Source organism: Cicer arietinum, chromosome 8 (genome assembly GCF_000331145.2).
Source record: "Cicer arietinum cultivar CDC Frontier isolate Library 1 chromosome 8, Cicar.CDCFrontier_v2.0, whole genome shotgun sequence".
Lineage (NCBI taxonomy): Eukaryota > Viridiplantae > Streptophyta > Magnoliopsida > Fabales > Fabaceae > Cicer > Cicer arietinum.
The window spans coordinates 22769643-22790373 of NC_021167.2; the positions used below are offsets into that span (position 1 = coordinate 22769643).

The following is a 20731-nucleotide window of genomic DNA, read 5'->3' on the forward strand; positions in this document are numbered from 1 at the left end:
TGATTAAAGGTGAAAAAAAGTTAGGGACTAGTTAGAATTATGATATTTTATATATTGTGCATGAATACCGTACCTTTCAAGAAGTTTTGCAAATGGCCCTGGACATTGTCTCATTTCACTATGTTTTCCATAAAATTCACCACCTCTATAAGATCTTATGACTTTCACTTTCTTTTCTAATTGTCTTTCGACTTCATTAACATAAATCTCAAAAGTATCAACTACTTGAAACTTTTCTTTAAGCAAATAAACATATTCATAATATGAAAAATCATCAATAAAGGTGGTAAAATATTTTTCTCTACAAAGAGATTAAGTGTCAAAAGGTCCACATATATCAGTGCGTATAATTTCAAGAAGTTGGTTGCTTCTTGTGGCACATTTCTTGCTATGTCTGATAAATTTTTCATTAATGCAATCCACACATAACCCAATGTAAGTAAAATATAGAATTTGGAGAATCTCATTCTTTACTAACCTTTCTGGTCTTTCTTAGGATATATGACCCAATCGTTTATGCCACAAGTATGCAAAACGTTCATTAAGCACGTTACACTTAATTTCAATAATTTGATGCTTGGTAAGCAAAAACTCATAAAATTGATCATGGAGTTTCGATCTATATAAATCATCAATAATATAACAAGAACGAATAAATTTATTATGGTTTTATTAGAGCTTCAATTAGAGCTTTTATCATGGTTTCCCATGTTGGGAAACATCTTATTTGGCTTGTGGTTTGGATCATAAGGAATCCCTACATCATATTAGATACATGAGTAGTAGCATCAGAGTCAATCCACCAAGAATTATGAGGAACATCAACTAAGTTTGATTCGAAAGTTCATACATGTATTTTACACATACCTTTCTTCTCGAACAAAGACTACAATTTTTTTGAAAGTGTCATTCTTTAGCACATAAATGACATTTATTCTGATGCTTAGCATGTTCCTTTTCTCTCAAAGTTCTTGACTTTTGGCTTCAATGCTTTTCAAGCTCCATGAATTAGGTTGACTAAATGACTCTTAAAATTCTTTAGCCGATTCTCCTCTTGAATGAGTTTTCCAATCAATTTAACATCTCATTTGTCTTTTATAAGATTATAGCTAATTTGAAAAATTCCATCCTTAGAAGGAAGTGAGTTCAAAATAAACTGAACCATAAAATAGTCGTTCATCGCCCCTAAAAACTTAAGTTTTGTTGCAGTGTTAGTCATCTCAATAGTGCATTCTTGCATGCCCCGCGACCCATCAAATATAATGGTCATGAGTTGCGTCATCAATGTACCAGCAAGTGACTTATCAAAAGAGCGAAAATGTTCTTCCACAAACTTAAGGTACTCCTAAGCACTTTTTCTTTGTGGAATAGTAGTCTCAATGTTGCAATAGTCATTTGCATAAATATAATGCTAAATCTATTGGACCCCTCTCATGTCTTAAGTTTGAACTTTTCATTCTCAATGTTGTCATTGTCAACAACGAGCTTTTCCTCCAAAATTGACAAGTCAAGGTCTAAAACACCTAAGTAGAACTTCACTTGTTCACTCTATTTAGAAAAGTTCAAACTATTGAAAACGGCAACAGACGCGGCGCCGATTACAAATGAAGAGAAATTACTACAAAATAATCATAAAATATATGCTCACATTAAATTTATCATATATTTTGATAAAATAAAAATATATTATAGTCCATCTTTAGTCAATCGCTACAATACACTATCACAAATAATGTCAATTTTATCATAATCAAGAAATTAAAATTCTCAATCAAATACATAAATTATCTTAGAGCAAAAATATATATTTGATCCAAATAAATTTAATTTCCCACAATCAAGTAAGTTTATTAACCAGAGAACAAAAAATTTCTTTAGATAAATCTAATTCTATGCTTAATTAACAGTCACATTTCATGGCATTTCATTCCTTTTAACTTTGTCACTTTAGTGTACATAAATTTTGAATAACCTTGGGAAAGTTAAGTGTTTTAACCTTCTCCGTTCATTTAGTTATATGAGTGCACATATATCATTAATAAGTCATATTTACTTTAACTTTGCAAGAATAAATTAATTTAAGTCATGGCTGTACTTATTATAATAACATTGAGGAAACATGAGTTGCTTATAAGTATTTCAACAAACATAGAAAATAGTGAATATATTAACATAAAAGCAATGGTAAATATTTCACAATTATATTTGAGAGATTAAACATGACAGAAAATCATAAATAATAGAGTTCTGGTATGACATGTAAAATTTAAATATCAAAATAAATTTTTAGTAGAATTATATTTCAACAACATAAAAATATTGAAGTCTATGATTTTTATATTCGACGAAAAAATTATAGTGTAAATTGATACATTTAATATTTAATGATTACTATAATATTTATTTTTATCTTTTCAATACCAATTTTTTTTTAATATTTTAGTAATTACTATCTGTTGGGAACCATACAATTCTTACGAGCTTTACAAGTACATTTTATACCTATTATTTGTTAAATCATATAAAAAGTGATGTATTGATGTTAAGGTTGTAATTGTTGTGCATGGTTGTGTTTTATGTATCAATTTTGGGTTTTCTCACTCTTCCTTCTTTTATTTCTTTGCAAATTTGGATCCATAAACAAGCGATTATTTTGACAAGCGATTATTGCTAATGAGAGATTTCTTACACTTTCTTTTTTATTGTGCACTTTTATCAAAGAAATAATGAGAAATCATTTTACGATTTTGTAAAGAACATTATTATTTTTCATTTGTGAATCATCTCAATTGGGTTGAGATTCTTGAAATCAAATATGGCTTCTTCTTGTCTCTCAATAACGAACAAAATTCAAATACACTTGTTTTATAATGATTTATGTCATAATAAATTGTAAGTTTCTTTTTAAAAAATTACACATGTAATTGAAAATGTGATAAACTCATAAATTAATATACATTTTTGTGTGGTTATTTCATACCCTTTTAGTGATTTTTTCACATATAAATTTTGGCTTTTAATTTGTCATTATTTTAGAATAACTTTTGGTTTTATATGAGGTGAATATTCTATTATTATGCATGCTAAAAATTTAAGTTATTGTTTTTAGTGAAAAATATATTAGTTTAAGGTTAAGAATTTGATCTAATAATTTTAAGTACATAATTCAAATTTCAACTGAAATAATTGTAAAATAGTCATTAATGTCACCGTAATTAATAATAATTTTATTTTTTTATTTTTAAAAAATATTTAGTATATTTTTTAATTTTTTCTATTCATTAATATATTTAAGAATTCATATAATATATATTATCTTTATCAATAGTATATAAATTAAAAAATCAAGATTAGGTATTCAGTAAGAGACCTTTTGGTCAAACACAAAATGTAAAAAAGCAGCAAAAGGGATTAAAAAAAAATTAGGGCCAGGAGGAAAAAAGAGGGGAGGTTGGTGCATGCATTGTAGCTGAATTTCAATCCATTTTAATTTAATTAAAAAATATTTTTTAAGACAATTTTTTTTTCTTGCACAAAAAAAAAACATATTTTCTTATTAAACTCTCATTTATTATCAACTTTAATTTGATTATTAAAAAGGACAGAACTTGTCAGAAATTGTGGAAATTCTCATTGGCTCCACCCAACTTTACAATTTTGAATTTTGTTAAGCAATTTATATTAAAAAAAAAAAGAAGCATTTCACTTTCTTTTCCATAACTATCCTTATTTTTTTAATGTGTATTAAAATAAAGTAGTACTATTACTATATTCATATATTCATTTATTAAAACGCCTTTATTAAATTTCCAAGACGGACGTGAACCAATTTCTTAACCAAAATTTATACTTTTAATTATGCAAATAAAATATTTATTTAATAATTATATTTCTATTGTTTAATTATTACTTTTCATTTCACTATATTAATAAATTTTATTATATACTATATATATTTTTCTACTTTATTTATTTACTCCAACCCTTTTCCTACAAAACCCTAATTTTCATAAATCAAGTCTCGTTAGAATCTGTGAAACTAGAGTTATAGTTTTTCTCTGAAATTGTAGATTTTTTTTTGTTGAAAAAAAAATTAGTGTAAATTTTGACGCTTTTTTACTTTCTCTACAATGGTAGAAGTTTAAGCTACAGTGTTGCGATTTTATCGGAGTTTACCCTCAAAATCGAAAAATCTGCTTCTGGGTTTTCACCATTTCTGTAAAAAGTTTGTGTTTTTGAAGTTTTTTTTTTTGTGTTACTAATTTTTCTGTTTCTGGGTATCTTAGTTTTTTTGCATTGAAGTTCAGTGAAACAAAGTTAAAAATTTTCAACTTTTTTTGAGATTTTGGGGTGTTTTAGTTTTTTTTTTATTCTCAAAAAAATGGAAGAAAGAGAGATTTTTGGTTCTGGGCATGTTGTTAAGGTTAACGAGGTCCCACAGGGTTTCAATTTGGGTCAAAATTCTTTGAATTTTTCTGGGTCCACCGGAGAGTTTCCGGTGCCGTCTCCGGCAAGTGTGCCGGCTGCAGGTGGTACTGAGGTAGTAAAGAAGAAGAGGGGTAGGCCTAGGAAGTCTGAATCCGGAAGTAAACCGGCGCTTTCGCCTATGCCGATTTCGGCCTCTATTCCGTTGACAGGAGATTTCTCTTGCTGGAACAATGGTGGTGGGAAGTCTTTTGAAGGCACTAAGAAGCCTTTTAAGTTGAATGATTTTGATGAAGGTATAGGGCAATGTAGAAATGAAAAAGATTTTTCTTTGATCCATGCATGTTTTTAGTCTTTCATTTGATTATTAGTTAGTTACTTTGCATTATGTTTTTAGTTTTACTTTACATTTGTTGTAAATAACAATTTTTTCAAATTATGCAGGGTTGTTAATTGTTATTTACTATTTGAAATATGATTTTTTTATAGGGTTGTATGTTAATCTAATCTTGAATCTATGTGTTTTTGTTTTCAATTTGATTCATATTTTGTGGTCATAGTAATGTGCATTTGGTTTTCAAATCATGTATATGATTTTTTATGCATATGATTTATTGAAGCTTGGTGAATTCATATGGTATCTTGTGTAATATATGGTTATTTATATCCATATGATTTATGCATGTGGAATTAGGTTCTGGTAATTTTGCTTTAACCTAATGCAATAAATGTGCATTTTGTTTGTTAATTAGACAATATCTTGTTATTTTATTTATCACTTGTTTATGCATTTACCTATCTTCCTATGTTGTAGATGATGGAACACAAACCTTTGGTTCCCATTTCAAAACTCATGTGCTTACCGTAAATTCGGGAGAGGTATTTTATTAATTTCCTTTAAAGCCTATTTTCTGAAAATAGTTAGACTAATATCGTTCATGAGGTGTCAGCTCAGTGGTAAGAGCTTGACTGTATAACTTCAAGCAGACAATGTTCAAATCTCCTGGAGACAGTTGTAAAATGATCATTTCAGTGTCACCTTAATTAATAATAATTTCCCTGATTCTCCAAATTTTTTATAAAAAAAGTTAGATTATATCCTTCTAATTTGTTTGAATGCCATATTAAGAATAAATTTGACAGTTATAACTCATTGAAACTTAATGCATTTTGTTTAATATAGAATGTCATCTTACTGTCTAATATAAATCCCTTTTTAACATATATGATGTTTCCCTTTCTTTATTTGACGAAGTATTCAATTTCTTTAAACTTTAATAATAAATTAATATTGATGTGTAAAATCTATTACCTAAATTTATTTGTATTCAATTTCTTTATTTGTTTTATCATGCTTGCCATTTCTCCATTTGTTAATTGATTTGAGTTAGATATGCTAACATATAATGGCTATCAATGCAAATTTCTCAATTTGAAGTTACTATAGCTAAATTGAAAGTTGACATGCACTTACATTAAGGTGAAAACATGGTTTCCGATTCTTTATGCAGATAAGTAGAGACGGTCCAATCTTAATTTTTCAATTATTGAATGATTAGTAGAGTATTATTGCGTAATAAATAATGTATACATAAAATTTCAATGGAATCATTAGCAAGTTATTACTGATTCAAGTGACACTAATGGTCATATGCAACCGTCCTTGAGGTTACAAGGCCAAACACTTGCCACTGAGCTGACACCTCACATACAAACATTTGCAAGTTAATTTCGTTATACGGATGAAAAAATAGCATCTATAGTAGTGATTCGAAATAGCATCTATATTTTTCCTTTTCTTTATTTTAGTATTGTAATATAAAGTTTGCTTATTTGTTAATTGTATTTGTCATTTTTCTTAGGATGTCTTGATGAAAATAATGTCTCTCTCTCAACGAGAATATCATGCTATATCCATTCTCTCTGCGAACGGCACAATTTCAAATGTCACACTTCGCCAGTCAGAAGCTTGTGGTGGTACATCGACGTATGAGGTTAGTTCCGTCCTGTTTTACTATCGCAGGTAAAAAATTTCAGTACTGTTTAAATCTGAACGTTAATTCGAATGACTGATATTTAACACCAATGCATGCAGTAAATTTTTTACGCAGCCTTCTATTTCTGCAAATGTAGGCATTAGATATCGAATGTAGGGCAATTCATGTGTTTGTTATAGAAATGTGCTAAGTTGTCAATTATGCCGTATTGTTTTGACATAGTTCCATCGAGTAAAGAGTAAAACAGCATTTCGATCCTTGAAATTGTGAGATCGAGCAATTTGGTTCCTGAAATTTTTGTAATAGAAAATTCGTCCCTTAAATTAAAGAACATCAATCAATTTAGTCCCTCCATCAAAATATTTCGTAAGTAAACATCATCTAAACTACCGAAAGACTTACCTATTAACTTCAGCAGTCTCTTGCTGCATCAAGACAAATATAGAACGGTAAAAATTTTGGTGCTAAATTTGAAATTAAAATTACTAAGTTGATTGACATTGTTCAATTTGAGAGACTGAATTGTTATTTCATAAATTTGAGGGACTAAATTGTCCGACTTCTACAATTTTAAGGATGAAAACGCTGATTTACTTGAGTTCCATCTCTTTTTTCCTTAGTTTCCAAACTTTCTATGATTCTCCCTTATAAATTTGGCTTATGACCTTGTTTTATTCTTCTGGCATGCTACACTACGGAAAACTGGGTGTAAAATCACCACCAATTTTTTTCATGTTTTCAATAAGCGATTTGATACGTATTTCTTTCTATGAAGCATGACTACTGATACTGACATAGACACTAACATGGGCACCGAACACGACACTGACATGTCAACACTGGTAATAATTTGCGAAAATGAAATAATTGAATGTAATGACGGTGTTGGTGCCGAACATCGGGACACGCCTTCAATAAGAGGTGTCAGTGCTACAACGATTTCTTTGACACATCTTCAAGATCACTCGTACTTTTTTTCTTCGTAATTATAGCACTAGACAAAAATATTAAATGAAAATGGTGACACATTTTGTTCTTTTACAGGGAATGTTCGAGATTCTTTCCTTGTGCGGCTCATTTGTGCCAACTGAGAATGGATTGACAAAGAGTAGAGTTGGTCGGATGAGTGTCTCATTGGCGGGTCCAGATGGTAGTGTTTTGGGGGGTGGACTCGCGGGTTTGCTGGTAGCTGCTGGTCCTGTGCAGGTAAATTTTGTTTCAGAAAAATCAGTCTTGTCAAATAGCAGCTATAGTGTAACAGAATTTTGATAAATTGTTATTGTTCTGCGATTTATCAAATATTTTCCTGGTCATTTTCTTTTACAATTTTTGAAAACTGATCTACATTTTCAGAAATTTTGAAAATTTCAAAACACTTTTTATGAAAATGTATTCTTTTTAGCTCGCCTTTTATATTCTCTTTATCACAACTGTTTACTACACGAGTATTCCATATTTTTATTAGTAATTTAAAATAAACACAAATTTAAGCAAATGGAAACCGAAAATGTTTTTCGAAAGTAAATAGGCAGTAAATTTCATGTATGAGATAACATTTGACTGAACACTTTCCTCTTTCTGTTTTTTTTTTTTTCTGCATCAGGTTGTGGTAGGGAGTTTTCTTCCTGAGCAGCCGAAACAGAAGAGGCAGAGACTCGATCACACGTCACCAACGTCCCTTCTTATATCATCACACGTCAACAATCCTGTTTCAGTTGAAGAATTGAAAACCGATCTCGGTGGAATGAAGCCTTTCATGACCCCAGCCGGGTTTGAAGTGAACAACAACTTTGCTTCTTTCGGAAACGGACAAGGCTCTGGAAACTCATCGTCCGCAGACGATGAGAACGTCTAACCTTGCATGCTCATACTTGACTCATTGATTCTTACAAATATTGACTTAAGGAGATTAATTAAAGTTTTTATAGTGAGATGAGTATCAAGTTTGAATTTGACTATATAAGAAAATGTTATATTTGGGACTTAGTAGGTGTTGGTTTGATTAATTAATGTAGCTCTAATATTGTTGTAGCAATTTAGATGTAGGATACATGTTATGCTCCTATTTTTAATTTAGATTTTATAAGAATGTTTGAAATTTGAGTGAATGTGGAATGTTTCAATAGTGTAACCTAACTTTATATTGTTTGTTGTGAATGAGGAAATTACATGTTAGTCTTTTTTTTTTTTTAACTCACATATCTTAAGTGTGGAGAAGAGAGTAGTATGGGTTCGAATCTGTGTTCTAATATATTATATGTCCTCTTTAATGTAATTAATTAGTGTAATAAATTGATATTTATGTAATTACTTATGTGCTCATTGCATGCAAAAATGTGATCATTTACATGTTTTTCACTACATCATGATACTTGATACTTTTAGAATTTAGATGAATTTGTGCGTTGAAATCAATTACAAATTAACAGTTTTTTTATTGCATCTTCCAAACACAAAAACATGTTCGTCTACACATTTCTCCACTACTTCAAGCTATCTTTAGAGTTTAGATGAATTTGTGCATTGAAGTCATTGATTACTTAACTGTTAAAAAATTAACAGTTTTGGATAATAAAGACTAAAACGAATATGTTTACATTTTACAATTACTTAAACTAATATTTTTATTTTACAGCGACTAAAATTAAATTCATTTCATTTAATAAAGGCTAAATATATATTTAAGTCAATTATTTTTTTGTGGGTCAAAATATTTAAGCCAATTTTAAATTACATTAAATAAACATATATTAGCTAAAAAATACTGAATTTAATAAAAAAAATTATATGCAAAGAAATTAGTAAACTAAATTTATACTAAAGTATAATAAAAAGAGTAAAAAGATTTAGGGTAAAAAAATTTACAATACGAATCAATCACAATTGTTAGATTTTTCGAATGATATATACATAATTGATTGTGATTTGTTGACCGTGTAAATTTTTTACATTAATGATGCATACAAATTAAATCAAATATTTCAACTTTCTTACTTATATTTTGATCAAGAGTAATGCATATCAAGATGGTTGGTTCTTTTTGAACTATGATGTAATTGGTGCTTAACTATTGTACTCAAAGTTAAAGTTATATTTTTATTAGAAAAAGACATTTATTTATTTAAATCATTGGAAATTATCGATCATTAATACAATTCAATGTAGTTAAAAATAAAAGGATAAATCTACGAACAAACTCACAACATCCAATATAATAACATAAAATGATAAAATGTCTATAAAAATAACAAAGTCTACGAAATTGAGTAAATTGAAGTGTTATGCATTCAGAGCTACAACGTTGAAGACGAAAAAAATCATTTATTGAATTGCACCAAATTAAATCTAAAATCATGAACACCACAATAAGGCGGAAAATCGAAACAATACTGTGCAGAAAATTAAAATAATGTCATACAACGAAATCACAAAAAACTAAATAGGTGTGAAAATATTCTATTTGAATAAAATAGAATGAAAAAAATGATTTAGTACATGCTTGGTTGCACTTTTGGAAGTGGCAAAATCAATTTTAGAAATGTAAATTTGATTATGACTTATTTAAATACTACTAAGCGGAATTGATTATAGTTTAAAACTAAAATTCGTAACTTAAATTCAAATATAATTTTTATATTAAAATTTATTGTCCAATTAATTTTCGTCTTAAAATATCAAAATATAAATTATTTTATATTTGATTCACTTTTAATTAAAATCAATTTCAGGAGTTTTTATTTTATTTTTTTTTATTTTTTTTTATGGTTGCAAGTTTGCAACATTCACAAAACACCCTATTGAATATTGGTGAAACGACGCCGTATCATATCGTTCCAATACTTTGCTCGAGAAAATAGAAACAAGTGTCAGAATCAGATGAATCCAGAATTCGCTCCCAAATGTCGCCGTCCGCTTCAATCTCCGATCTCCGATCGCCGCACCGGCAGCACCAACAGTTCGCTCGATTACCATCACGCATCTCAAATCAGGTTCAACAACTTGTTTAATTTCATTATTCATCCTCACACACTCACACGCTTTATTGGTTTTTTTGTTTTGTTTTGCGTTGTTCTTAATTTTCTGATTTAATAGACCAATTTAATAAATAACTAAATCAAACTAACTATATAGGTAAACAATCATTTTGGTCCTGAATGAGCGAGGAGTTGCCATAATAGTTTTTAAATGTATTAAAATTACAAAAAAAAAAAACCTATATAGGTCTTTTGTTAGCCATCTTCAAATGTATCTTTAGTTAGTTAGTTTACTTCTCGAATATGTTTTTCCTTAGTCAATTTAGTGCATAAAATTACTAACAAAAGAGATACTTGAGGATCTATTTGCAATTTTGATATATTTAGGGACTAGAATGACAACGCCTACACATTCAGCCACCAAAATGATTGTTACCCAATTACATATATGAAGAGATGTAGCTTAATCAATTGATGTCATGGTGTTAGGTGATTGAATTGGTTTTTGTGACTTTATGTAATGTAATGTTACATGTTATGCATTATTTTTTAATATAAGTACTTATTATAAAAGTGGATTCGTGAGATTATGAAGAGAATGCCAGGTGGTTTAATTTTAATTTTGCAGTTTTCTTTTCTTTTTTCGGGGGGTCTTAACCACCTGGTTCTTAGGGGAATAGGCCTTAGTAATCTGGAGTTTGACTAAGAGGTAAGTAATGCCTAGCCAATGATTGTTCCAATTAGGATTTGAATTTGGGTTCTCGCGAACATTCATTGTTAACTGGGACTCGTTAACCACTTGAGATCAATCACTTGGTTATTCCGTTGTTTCCTTTGTGATTGTGTTTGTGAAATTGGTTATGTGAAGTTTTCTAATATGCATACTTTCTATTTTGTTATGTGAAATTTTCTAATAGGCATACTTTCTATTTTGTTATGTGAAATTTGGGTATGATTATTTTTTGGACGTGTTTAAATGAGATTGGGTAATGTGTTTGAACTAGTGACCCACATATTCAAACTGTAATTCTTTGACCTAGTGCTTTGATTGGGTTCATGACTTGTCTCGGTTTAGTAACTTTGCTTGCAACCACGACGATTTGTTGGTCTTGTCCCTTGTTCCAATTGCAATGATTGCCTTCCCATTGTGGCTCTAGTGAAGATAATTTGGCACGTGCGAGAAAGAGAGTGAAGGAAAGGGGGAGAGGGAGAGAAAGAGAAGGAGAAAGTGAACATATGTAGGTTGATCATATGGACCATGGTTGTCAAACACTCGAGTTAACTTGTAAACTCTTACGAGTTTCTGATTTTAGATCACAAAACCGAGCTAACTCACATGCAAACTCTGTTTTTGGTATTACAAGTTCAAATAACCTCTGATAAAATTGGTGAACTCTATATTTTATTTGCGAGTTTACAATTTTACATTGGATTGGCCTTAAAATGTATAATTTTTGGTTAATAAGATTTGGTATTTGATTTAGTTATTTATGTGTTGCAATATATATTGGTTTTAAATTGTAATCTTACATTTTTAGTATTGTTGTGAGGGATAACGGCTATGCCTTGATAGGACTTTATTGTTCTGCCATTTCATTTTTTCCTTAAAATTCTATAATAAAATATTTATGCTTTTTATGGCGATGAAATGTTGAACTATTGCTGTTCTAATGATATTATATTTTCTATTATCTATATATATTCATATATATAAGTTATTTTAATATTAGGGTAAACTCTTACGAGTTTACGTTTACCTAGACTCTTGGGTTTAACAACCTTGGTTTGGACATAGCTCGAAAGAGAAATTTGGGTCAGTATCCCTTGTTGTGAAACTATAATTTCCTTTAGAAACTAAAATAACAACACACACAAACCACCAAAGAAGCTTCAAAATTGATTACATGGACCAAATAAAGGGAACACAATAGCTTTTTTTGTTTACATCATATGCTTTTATATTCTTAGTATTGTTTTTCCTCATATAAAAAAGAGTTGGAATTAAGTAAGAGGCGTTTTAGTCAACACAAACTGTAAAAATGGAGAAAAATATTGAAACTCATGCCTAAAACTTTGGAGGAAAAAGAGGGAGGGTGGTGAAAATCCGTTGTAATAGTGGCATTACTTCACAGTTTTAAATTTTTAGAGTTGAAATGAATAAATAACAATTTATATTAAAAAAGGCATCTTCCTTTCTTTACCAAAAAAGGGAAAAAAGGAAAAACATCAGGCGTAAAACAATGGGAGAAATAAAGGGAGGGTAGTGAATGCATTATAGTTGCATTTTAGAGTAGATTCATCAAACCAGGAGGGTATTTCAATCTTTTTTCATTTTTCTTGTGAAATTCATTTATTGTCAATTTTAATTTAATTAAAAAAGTATTTTACTTGTTTTTTTAAGGAAAAAAATGGTTTTCTTGTGAAACTCTCAATTATTATCAACTTTAATTTAATTAAAAAAGACAGAACTTGCCAGAAATTGGGGAATTGCTCATTGGCTCCACCCAACTTTACAGTTTTGAATTTTTTTGAAAGTTGAAATAAATAAACAAATAGCAATATATATATATAGAGAGAGAGAGATTAGTGTAAAACTATTTTACACTAACATCCAATGAAAACTTATCATATTGCCACATCAATCTATATTGTAATTGTATTTTAAAAATAACTACAATATACTTGATTCTTATTGAACATGTCCCCTTCACAAACACACACATATATGTGTGTGTGCGCGCGCGCGCGCGTAGACATTAAAAAAAAAATTTCCTTTCTCTTCCAAAACTATCTTATTTTTTTAATGCATTCAAAAGTAATAAGTAATACTAAATACATATTCATTTATTAAAAAGCCTTTATTAAATTTAGAAGACGGACATGAGCCAATTTCTTAACCAAAATTTACAATTTCAGTTTTACTATTAAAATATTACTTAATAAAAAAATTCCCATTATTTAATTAATAAATTTTCATTATAAATGGTTTTCCTTCTTTATTTATTTACTCCACCTTTTCCTGCAAAACCCTAACTTTTCATAAATCACTCTGCAGAATTTGTGAACCACAGTTGTTGTTTTTCTTTGTAGTTGTAGAAATATTTCTTTTAAAAAAAGTTAGTGTTAGTTTTTGAAGTTATTTGCTTCCTCAGCAATTGTGGAAGTTTAAGCTACTGTCTGAGTTTATCCTCAGAAGTTGTTAATACTTCTGGGTTTTCACCATTTCAGAAAGAGTTTGTTTTTGAATTTTTTCTTTGCAGTTACAAATTTCTAACCTCAAACGTCTTTGTATTGTTATTTGAGGTTTTAGGGTCTCTTAGTTTTTCTTTGATTTACAAAAACAAAAACAAAAACAAAAACAAAAAAATGGAAGAAAAAGGTATTTTCACTTCTGGGCATGCCCTTACGGTCAATGTGGCTCAAAATTCTGAGCCCACGGAGGAGTTGCCGATGCCAACTCCGGTAACTGCAGCGTCGCCTATGCCGATTTCGTCCTCAATTCCGGTGACCGGGGATTTCTCAGCCTTGAAAAGAGGTAGGGGGAAGCCACGGAAATCAACCAAAAAGCCTTTAATTGTTTATGATTTTAAAGGTACAGGACCATGAAGAGTTAAAAAGATTGCTTTTTGATTCTTTTATTTTTAGCATTTAATCTTTTTAGTTACTGCTTTGTATGTTTTCTGTTTTTGTTTTTTTAGTGTTACAGTTACATTTGTTATAAATAATCATTGTTTTTTTTTTTTTCAAAATGTTGGGTTGTTTTTTAATATGTGAAGCAAGAATTAATTTTTGGGTTGTAATTGACTTAATCTTGATTTTAAGGTGTTTGTGTTTTCTTTATTTGAATCATGCTTTAGATGTGTGAATTTAATATATGGCCGCATGAGTGGACCCTTTTCTTAATTCCCTTTCAGATCTAGAATTTGGTGGTGGAAGGGGATATTTTGTGGTCATTTTAAAGTAGGTTGGTTTTCAGTTCAGGTAGCACATATATTGATACTTTTTTTCCCTTCCTCTGTGAGGGGAAGATGATATAATCTGATCTCAGAAACAAAGTTAATTAGCATGATCATTGAAATGCACAATGTCTTTTCTAGTTCATGGAGGGGGGTTTTGTGGTCTTTGCTTTATTGGATCCTTACCTGCGTCATAAACTGGTTGTGTGGACATTGATTCCCCCTCCTAATGTGCAATCCATCTTAGGGGCCTCATGCCACATTTCATTTGTCTTTGTAATGACTTGCTTACTTCTATACCTGAAGATAATCCAGGTTCATGATGTTTTTTTTATGAGATTTCCTTTGCTGTCTAAAGGATCACATAGTTGATTCTTTATGCATATGCAGGGTGAAATCAATTTTACTGATATATTTGGAATCAGGCTAATATAGTATCTTGTATAACACTGGGTATTTGTGACATTATGATTTATGCATGTTGAATTTGGGTCTGGTAATTTTGTTTTTACATAATGAAATCAATTTGCAGTGTTTTTGTGAATTGGATAATAACTTCCTCTCTGACCTTATGGTTATCTTATTCTACCACTTTTCTATCTAATAATCTACCTATCTACCAATTTTTCAGATGATGGAACAACATACTCTCTTGGTTCCGATTTCACACCTCACGAGCTTATAGTGAATTCTGGCGAGGTATTTTTTTATTCCATTTTAGGCTTATATACTGAAAATAGTTAGATTACATCCTATCATTTTTTCCTCAATGCCTTATTCAGAATAAATGCAAAGGCTATTCATTTTGTTTACTCATTGAAAACTAATGCATTTCATTAAATACAATGTCATCCCATTTCTTAAATGTTATTACCTTTTACGTTAACACATACAATATTTCCCCTTCTTTGTTTGGTGCAGTATTCACTGTGTTCATACAGTTGTAGTAAATTAATATTGTTGTGTACAATCTAATGCCGTATTTGTTTGAGTATGCATGTCAGGATATGATATTTCTATGAATATGAGAAACAAAGAACAGTAATTAATCCTTATCATTTTTCAGTCACATAGAATTTTAGTGTAGCAAAATTATGGTTAATTATATGGAAAGCGGTATTTCATTTTCGAAGATGTTGTTGCTGAACTTGGCTGGCAAGTGGCAAACTAGAAATACCTAGCAAAGATTAAAGTAAATGCCCTCCCAACTTCCAAGGCTGTGAGCATTACCCATGGGCAGTAATTTCAGGATTCGTGGTTCCTTGGAAGTTGATGAAGATATGGAATTATCCTTTTTGGAATCCTTTTGGTTTTACTCAGGGTTTGAATTTGAGTAGTCATAGAAGCTTAATCTATTAGAGGAGGAGAATAAAAGAAAGCTAAACTTTGTTCATTGGTTTAAGTTAGCTATGGTGCATATGTTGGCTATGCATGCATATATCTTAATTTGAAGTTATTATAGTAGCTAAACTGGCAGGTGCATGTATTTGCAGAGGTGAAGACATGGTTTCCAATTCTTTTACACAGATAAAAGTAGGGATGGCCATCTTAAATTTTTAAATATTTAGTCATCTGTATAGTATAATTGTGTAACAGGTAATATATGCATAAAATAAGATGAGACATATGCTAATGAATAAATAGCATCAAATAGTAGCGATATGAAATAGTAGGACATGTGTTGTAGCGTTATTACATGAATCCCAACTACAAGTTGCATACAGTATGAATAATATTGAAAATAATCTATCACTCACACTTCCTTGATTTTTTATTTCAGTGTGGCAATTCAATGTGCTTATTTGTTAATTGTATTTGTGATTTTCCTATGACCTGTTTTAGGATGTTGCAGACCGAATTTTCCTTCTCTCTAAAGAATTCCCTGCTATATCCCTTCTCTCTGGAAATGGCACTATTTCAAGTGTCAAACTTGTTCAGTCAGATTCTTGTGGTGGCGTTGGGACTTCGAAATTCGAGGTTAGTGCTGTGCAGTGTGCAGTCTTATTTCTGTAGCCCAGTAAAAGTTTAGTCCTATTTATCTCTTTCAGCTGATTTATATGTACTTTGACATATTGAGTCAGTTTAGTTCGGTCCTGTTTTATTAGCCCAGATAAAGAAGTTTAGTGCTATCTATATCTCTCAGCTGGTTTGTATGTAACATTAAACATTTACCTGGTTGCCTAATATTTTTTTGATATATGGTTGCCTTTGTAGGTATTAGATATAAAATTTTAGTGTTTTTAGTTGTTTTTAAAATGTGTTCTCTATTGTTTTGATTGAGCTCCACACCTTTCACTTTTCAACATTATAATAAATTAATTTCCCTAGTTTCCAAACTTCCTATGATCCTCCGTTGTAATTATGGCCTGTGACATTGTTTTGTGCTTTCTATCCAGTCGTGTCTCCACTCTCCTGGCATAAATCACAATCGCTTCTTAGGGAAACTGGGTTTACAATCAATATAGAACTTCTTTTATGTTTTCTATTAGTGATTTGATACATATATCTTTGCCATGATTTCACTCTAATTTCACACAGTTAATTCAGAGTTATCTTCCCATTAAGAAACACTAATAACACACTCTTTTACATTCTCTTTCCAACACCTTGTATCATGGATGAAATCTCACGCTGGCCAAACTAATTAAGACTGGGCCCAGGTGTTATTTAGTGTGGCCAGCATGAGATTTATACTATAGAACATTGAAAAGAGTGTCAAATAGCAAGTCTTTGGAATCACTCTCTTCCTTTTTTCTTTGTTATGGCACTAGATGAAAACATTAAATGAAATATGCTGACACATATTTTGTGCTCTTACACAGGGAACTTTTGACCTTTTAACCTTGAATGGCTCATACGTGCCTACATTGGATGGGTTAACAAAGGAGAGAGTTGGTAAGATAACTGTCTCTTTGGCTTATCCAGATGGCCGTGTTTTCGGGGGCGAAGTGGCTGGTCCTTTGATAGCTTCAAGTCCCGTGCAGGTAACTTTATTGTAGAAGAGAATATCTAATAGAATATTCAAAAACTTGTGAAATCGCTTATAACAGTGTTAAATTTACATTTGTTATAATCGATGACATCATTATTGGTGCCAATGATGGATGTCAAACTACCAGTTTATTCAATTTGTTGGCTTAAAGATCGGTGCTCCCAATATTAGAATTTGGATGATGCATTATTTTGTGGCTAACTATTAATGAAATGAAAATCTACATTACATCATTAGATTATATCCTTCACCCTATGCCTTTGTTTTAATCTCAATTTTTTCAAAGGCCTTTCTTTCTTTTATTCATTATTATCCCATATGGGCCAAATTATTATATTGAAATAGATATATCAGAATTTTAGTGATCTAAATGTGATCTTATATTTTTTTAATTTCTATTTATGAAAATAAATTTTACTTTGCTCATATACGAGGAACTTTTTGACTGAGCACTTTCCACTTCATGTTTTATGCATCAGGTTGTTGCATGGAGTTTTGTTCCTGGTAAGCAACTGGAGCAAAAGAAAGGAAAGAAGATTGTCAATCCTACTTCTCCGGTTGTCCCTCCTGCTTAACATTTAAGGAGATAAAGGGACATATATTGTTTAGGTGTTTTTGAAATATTATAGTTTATATGTTCACTTTTGTTCAAATATATTTAGTTTAAATATTTCAAATAGTAATTTACTATCATTGTACAATGTGTGTGTATATTTATTATGCTCATGTTTTCTAAAAAGTAAACCCTTTGTTTTATACATTATAATCAAAATTTTGAAATTAATTTCATAATATGAAAAAATGTTCTATATTATACTTTATCCATGGATATCAACAAATCCTTCTGGATATACAAAAACTTGTTTCAAACATGCACGGGTATCCACACATTTAAGGAGTGGTTTTTCTTTTTAAGAGAAAAAATTTAGATGAGTTGGATTTCGGAAATTTATTAAACAGAATCAGGACCAGTGTTAATAGAGATATTTTGGATTCTAATTGAGTTAATATAAATAATAATTTATTAACATGTCAAATATAATTTTCATTATCTCTTACTGAGTCAACACTGACCCATAAGTGAATTCTCCTAATATGAATCATATAAAATAAGTCTTTTAATAATTAATAATAGTCAATATAGTTATTATTAATATAATATGAATTCATATAATTAATTTGAAAATATACATTTCCAAAACTTACTTGAGAAAGCACTATCTAATCTCAAACAATAGATAGTGTTTTATTTCAAGAAACACTATCTTAAACTCCTTGTTTTATTTCAAGAAACACTATCTTAAAACTCCTTAATTAAGATACTCAATTTTATTTGTTGAAATTAGAATTAACCACACTATTTTTTTCTAATATTTATATAAATTTTAATCAATAGACAGAAAAAGAAGAGTAATGAAGATAGTGTGTTGTGCAAGTATTTCTCTTTATCTCAATACCCCCCCAAAAATTAAATGTCCCTTCTTAGCCAGTGCATCCAATATGAGAATAAAGAAAAATAACTTTTTTGGAATAAAGGAAAAGAAGTTTTTGGAATAAAGAAATTCCCACAAACAATTTCTTTAACTGAAAAGAAATAGTAATAAACAATAGAAAAATATGAAAGGAATCTCTACATATGCTTCTTCCAAGCATGCTCTCTATGCCCTTCACTTTTTTCCTTATCCATGTGATGTATATGCAAAGAATAAAGGTTTTTTTAGGCAAACAAGAAGAAAGTTCTAAATTGAAAATTCTTTGTGCCATATACTAAGCTTGATGTACATAGCCAAAATTTAAAAATCTAAATAAACTCATTATTATTTAAATACAACCAAGCTTGATGTACTCAACATTTGTCTATAAACAAAATACAACCAAATCTAAATAAAAATACAACCAAATCTAAATAAAAAAAAATCTAAAAACATGTGTCAAATAGCCAAAATTTCATTATTATTTGTGCCATATACTAAGCTTGATGTACTCAACATTTCTTGTTTCCATCCTTTATTAACTTTCTCTATAAACTCTTCCACTCTTCTCCTTAGCTCATCATCATTCTCTTCCTCATTTTCCTTTTCCTCTTCTTCATTGTTGCAATCAATATCATCAATTTCAATCTTCTCTTCTTCTTCTTCTTCTTCTTTTTCTTCTTCTTCTTCTAATTCTATTTCCATGACATGGGACACATCTTTCTCTTGTGTCAATGATTTTGTACCCTTTTCAAATAAAAACTTGGTTGTAGTTTCTTGCTTTTGAGTTTCACACATAGAAAGAGAAATCTTACTTCTTTGATGAACAATTATGCTTGGCTTAAAATCCAATAAAATAATGACTATGATCAAATTGCAAAAACAAAAAATAAATGTGGAGCTAGAAGCAGCTTGAGTAATCAACTCCAATATAGAATCTAACATGATTGTTAACAATTTTGAAAAAAAAAATACACAAAAGGGTACAAAAGAGTGAGAGGAAAATCAAAGATGAATAAGAACTATAGTCTAACTGTTTATGTAATTTGAGATTTTTAAGGTCTATTTAAAGCCTTGTAGGGATAGATGCAAACGTGGAAAGTACCTTTTGTTTTGTTTTCTTTTTTGTTGAAAAATTTGAGTTGCTGGTGAGATGTATTGTGAAAGCTATTAAGATATATAACAAACAACAATATAATATACAATGATTTATTATGAATTATAATAATACTTCATCCATCCCACATTCACATTTTTAATTATTTCACATAAATTAAAAACTATATAAATAAAAATAATATTAATATTTTATTAAATTATTATTTTTAATTAAATATTAATATATTTATTATTAACATAAATACAAAACAAAATATATTGAGTGTGAAGTTTGTAATATAACTACTAAAAAAATAATTAATTGTGTTGATTTAAATAATAAAATAAATTTTATTTATTTAAATAATTTTATAAATTATAAATAATAGTATACTGTTAAAAAAACTAATCAATACTTCATTGATAATTTAAAAACATATAATTTGAAATGAAATAATTAACAATTTAATCAAAATTAAAAGTGTAGTTTATTTTAAGATATTTTTTCTTTAAACAAATCATTATTATAGGATTGGATGAGTAATAATATATTGATACTATATGAATAATGTATGTGAGAAGTTTCTTACAACTGTATGTGGGGTTATTTTAATTTAATTTAAAATTAATCAAAAGTCATTTTGTACTATACAATATACATAGAACATCACATGGAGCTTTCTTGGACACTCACGGGGCACAACCTTCTATGTCATCACTTGACATCACCAACCAAACCTTTTTACATGTTATAATCTCAAATCTATCAACCATGTCATATCTACACTTTTTATTGTTTTTTATTTTTTTTGGTCTT

The 20731-nt window shown here is 29.5% G+C and overlaps 2 protein-coding genes across 3 annotated transcripts; both read left to right on the top strand.

Annotated features, from left to right (window-relative positions):
* The first annotated feature begins 4002 nt into the window (after positions 1-4002).
* Positions 4003-8603, top strand: LOC101510032 (AT-hook motif nuclear-localized protein 6-like). Its single transcript, XM_004514920.3, has 5 exons — positions 4003-4721; positions 5240-5304; positions 6288-6419; positions 7467-7628; positions 8026-8603. Exons 1-5 carry the CDS (start codon positions 4382-4384, stop codon positions 8275-8277), a joined length of 951 nt encoding a protein of 316 aa, XP_004514977.1. The 5' UTR covers positions 4003-4381; the 3' UTR covers positions 8278-8603.
* A 1632-nt stretch (positions 8604-10235) lies between these two features.
* On the top strand, positions 10236-20035 carry LOC101509500 (AT-hook motif nuclear-localized protein 3-like). 2 transcript variants are annotated; one of them, XM_027330713.2, is made up of 6 exons: positions 10236-10411; positions 13707-13988; positions 14984-15051; positions 16195-16329; positions 17175-17336; positions 17824-20035. In XM_027330713.2, exons 2-6 carry the CDS (start codon positions 13763-13765, stop codon positions 17917-17919), a joined length of 687 nt encoding a protein of 228 aa, XP_027186514.1. In that variant the 5' UTR covers positions 10236-10411; positions 13707-13762; the 3' UTR covers positions 17920-20035. The 2 variants fall into 2 exon arrangements, with proteins under 2 accessions (XP_027186514.1, XP_027186515.1); XM_027330714.2 differs by having other exon boundaries at positions 10237-10411; positions 13707-13931.
* Positions 20036-20731: the final 696 nt, after the last annotated feature.

Coding starts and splice junctions, on each gene's coding strand:
- LOC101509500 (XM_027330713.2), top strand. CDS start 13,763: ATGGAAGAAAAAGGTATTTTCACTTCTGGGCATGCCCTTACGGTCAAT. Junction 13,989..14,983: donor AATTGTTTATGATTTTAAAG/GTACAGGACCAT, acceptor CCAATTTTTCAG/ATGATGGAACAACATACTCT. Junction 15,052..16,194: donor TTATAGTGAATTCTGGCGAG/GTATTTTTTTAT, acceptor GACCTGTTTTAG/GATGTTGCAGACCGAATTTT.
- LOC101510032 (XM_004514920.3), top strand. CDS start 4,382: ATGGAAGAAAGAGAGATTTTTGGTTCTGGGCATGTTGTTAAGGTTAAC. Junction 5,305..6,287: donor TTACCGTAAATTCGGGAGAG/GTATTTTATTAA, acceptor CATTTTTCTTAG/GATGTCTTGATGAAAATAAT. Junction 6,420..7,466: donor GTGGTACATCGACGTATGAG/GTTAGTTCCGTC, acceptor GTTCTTTTACAG/GGAATGTTCGAGATTCTTTC.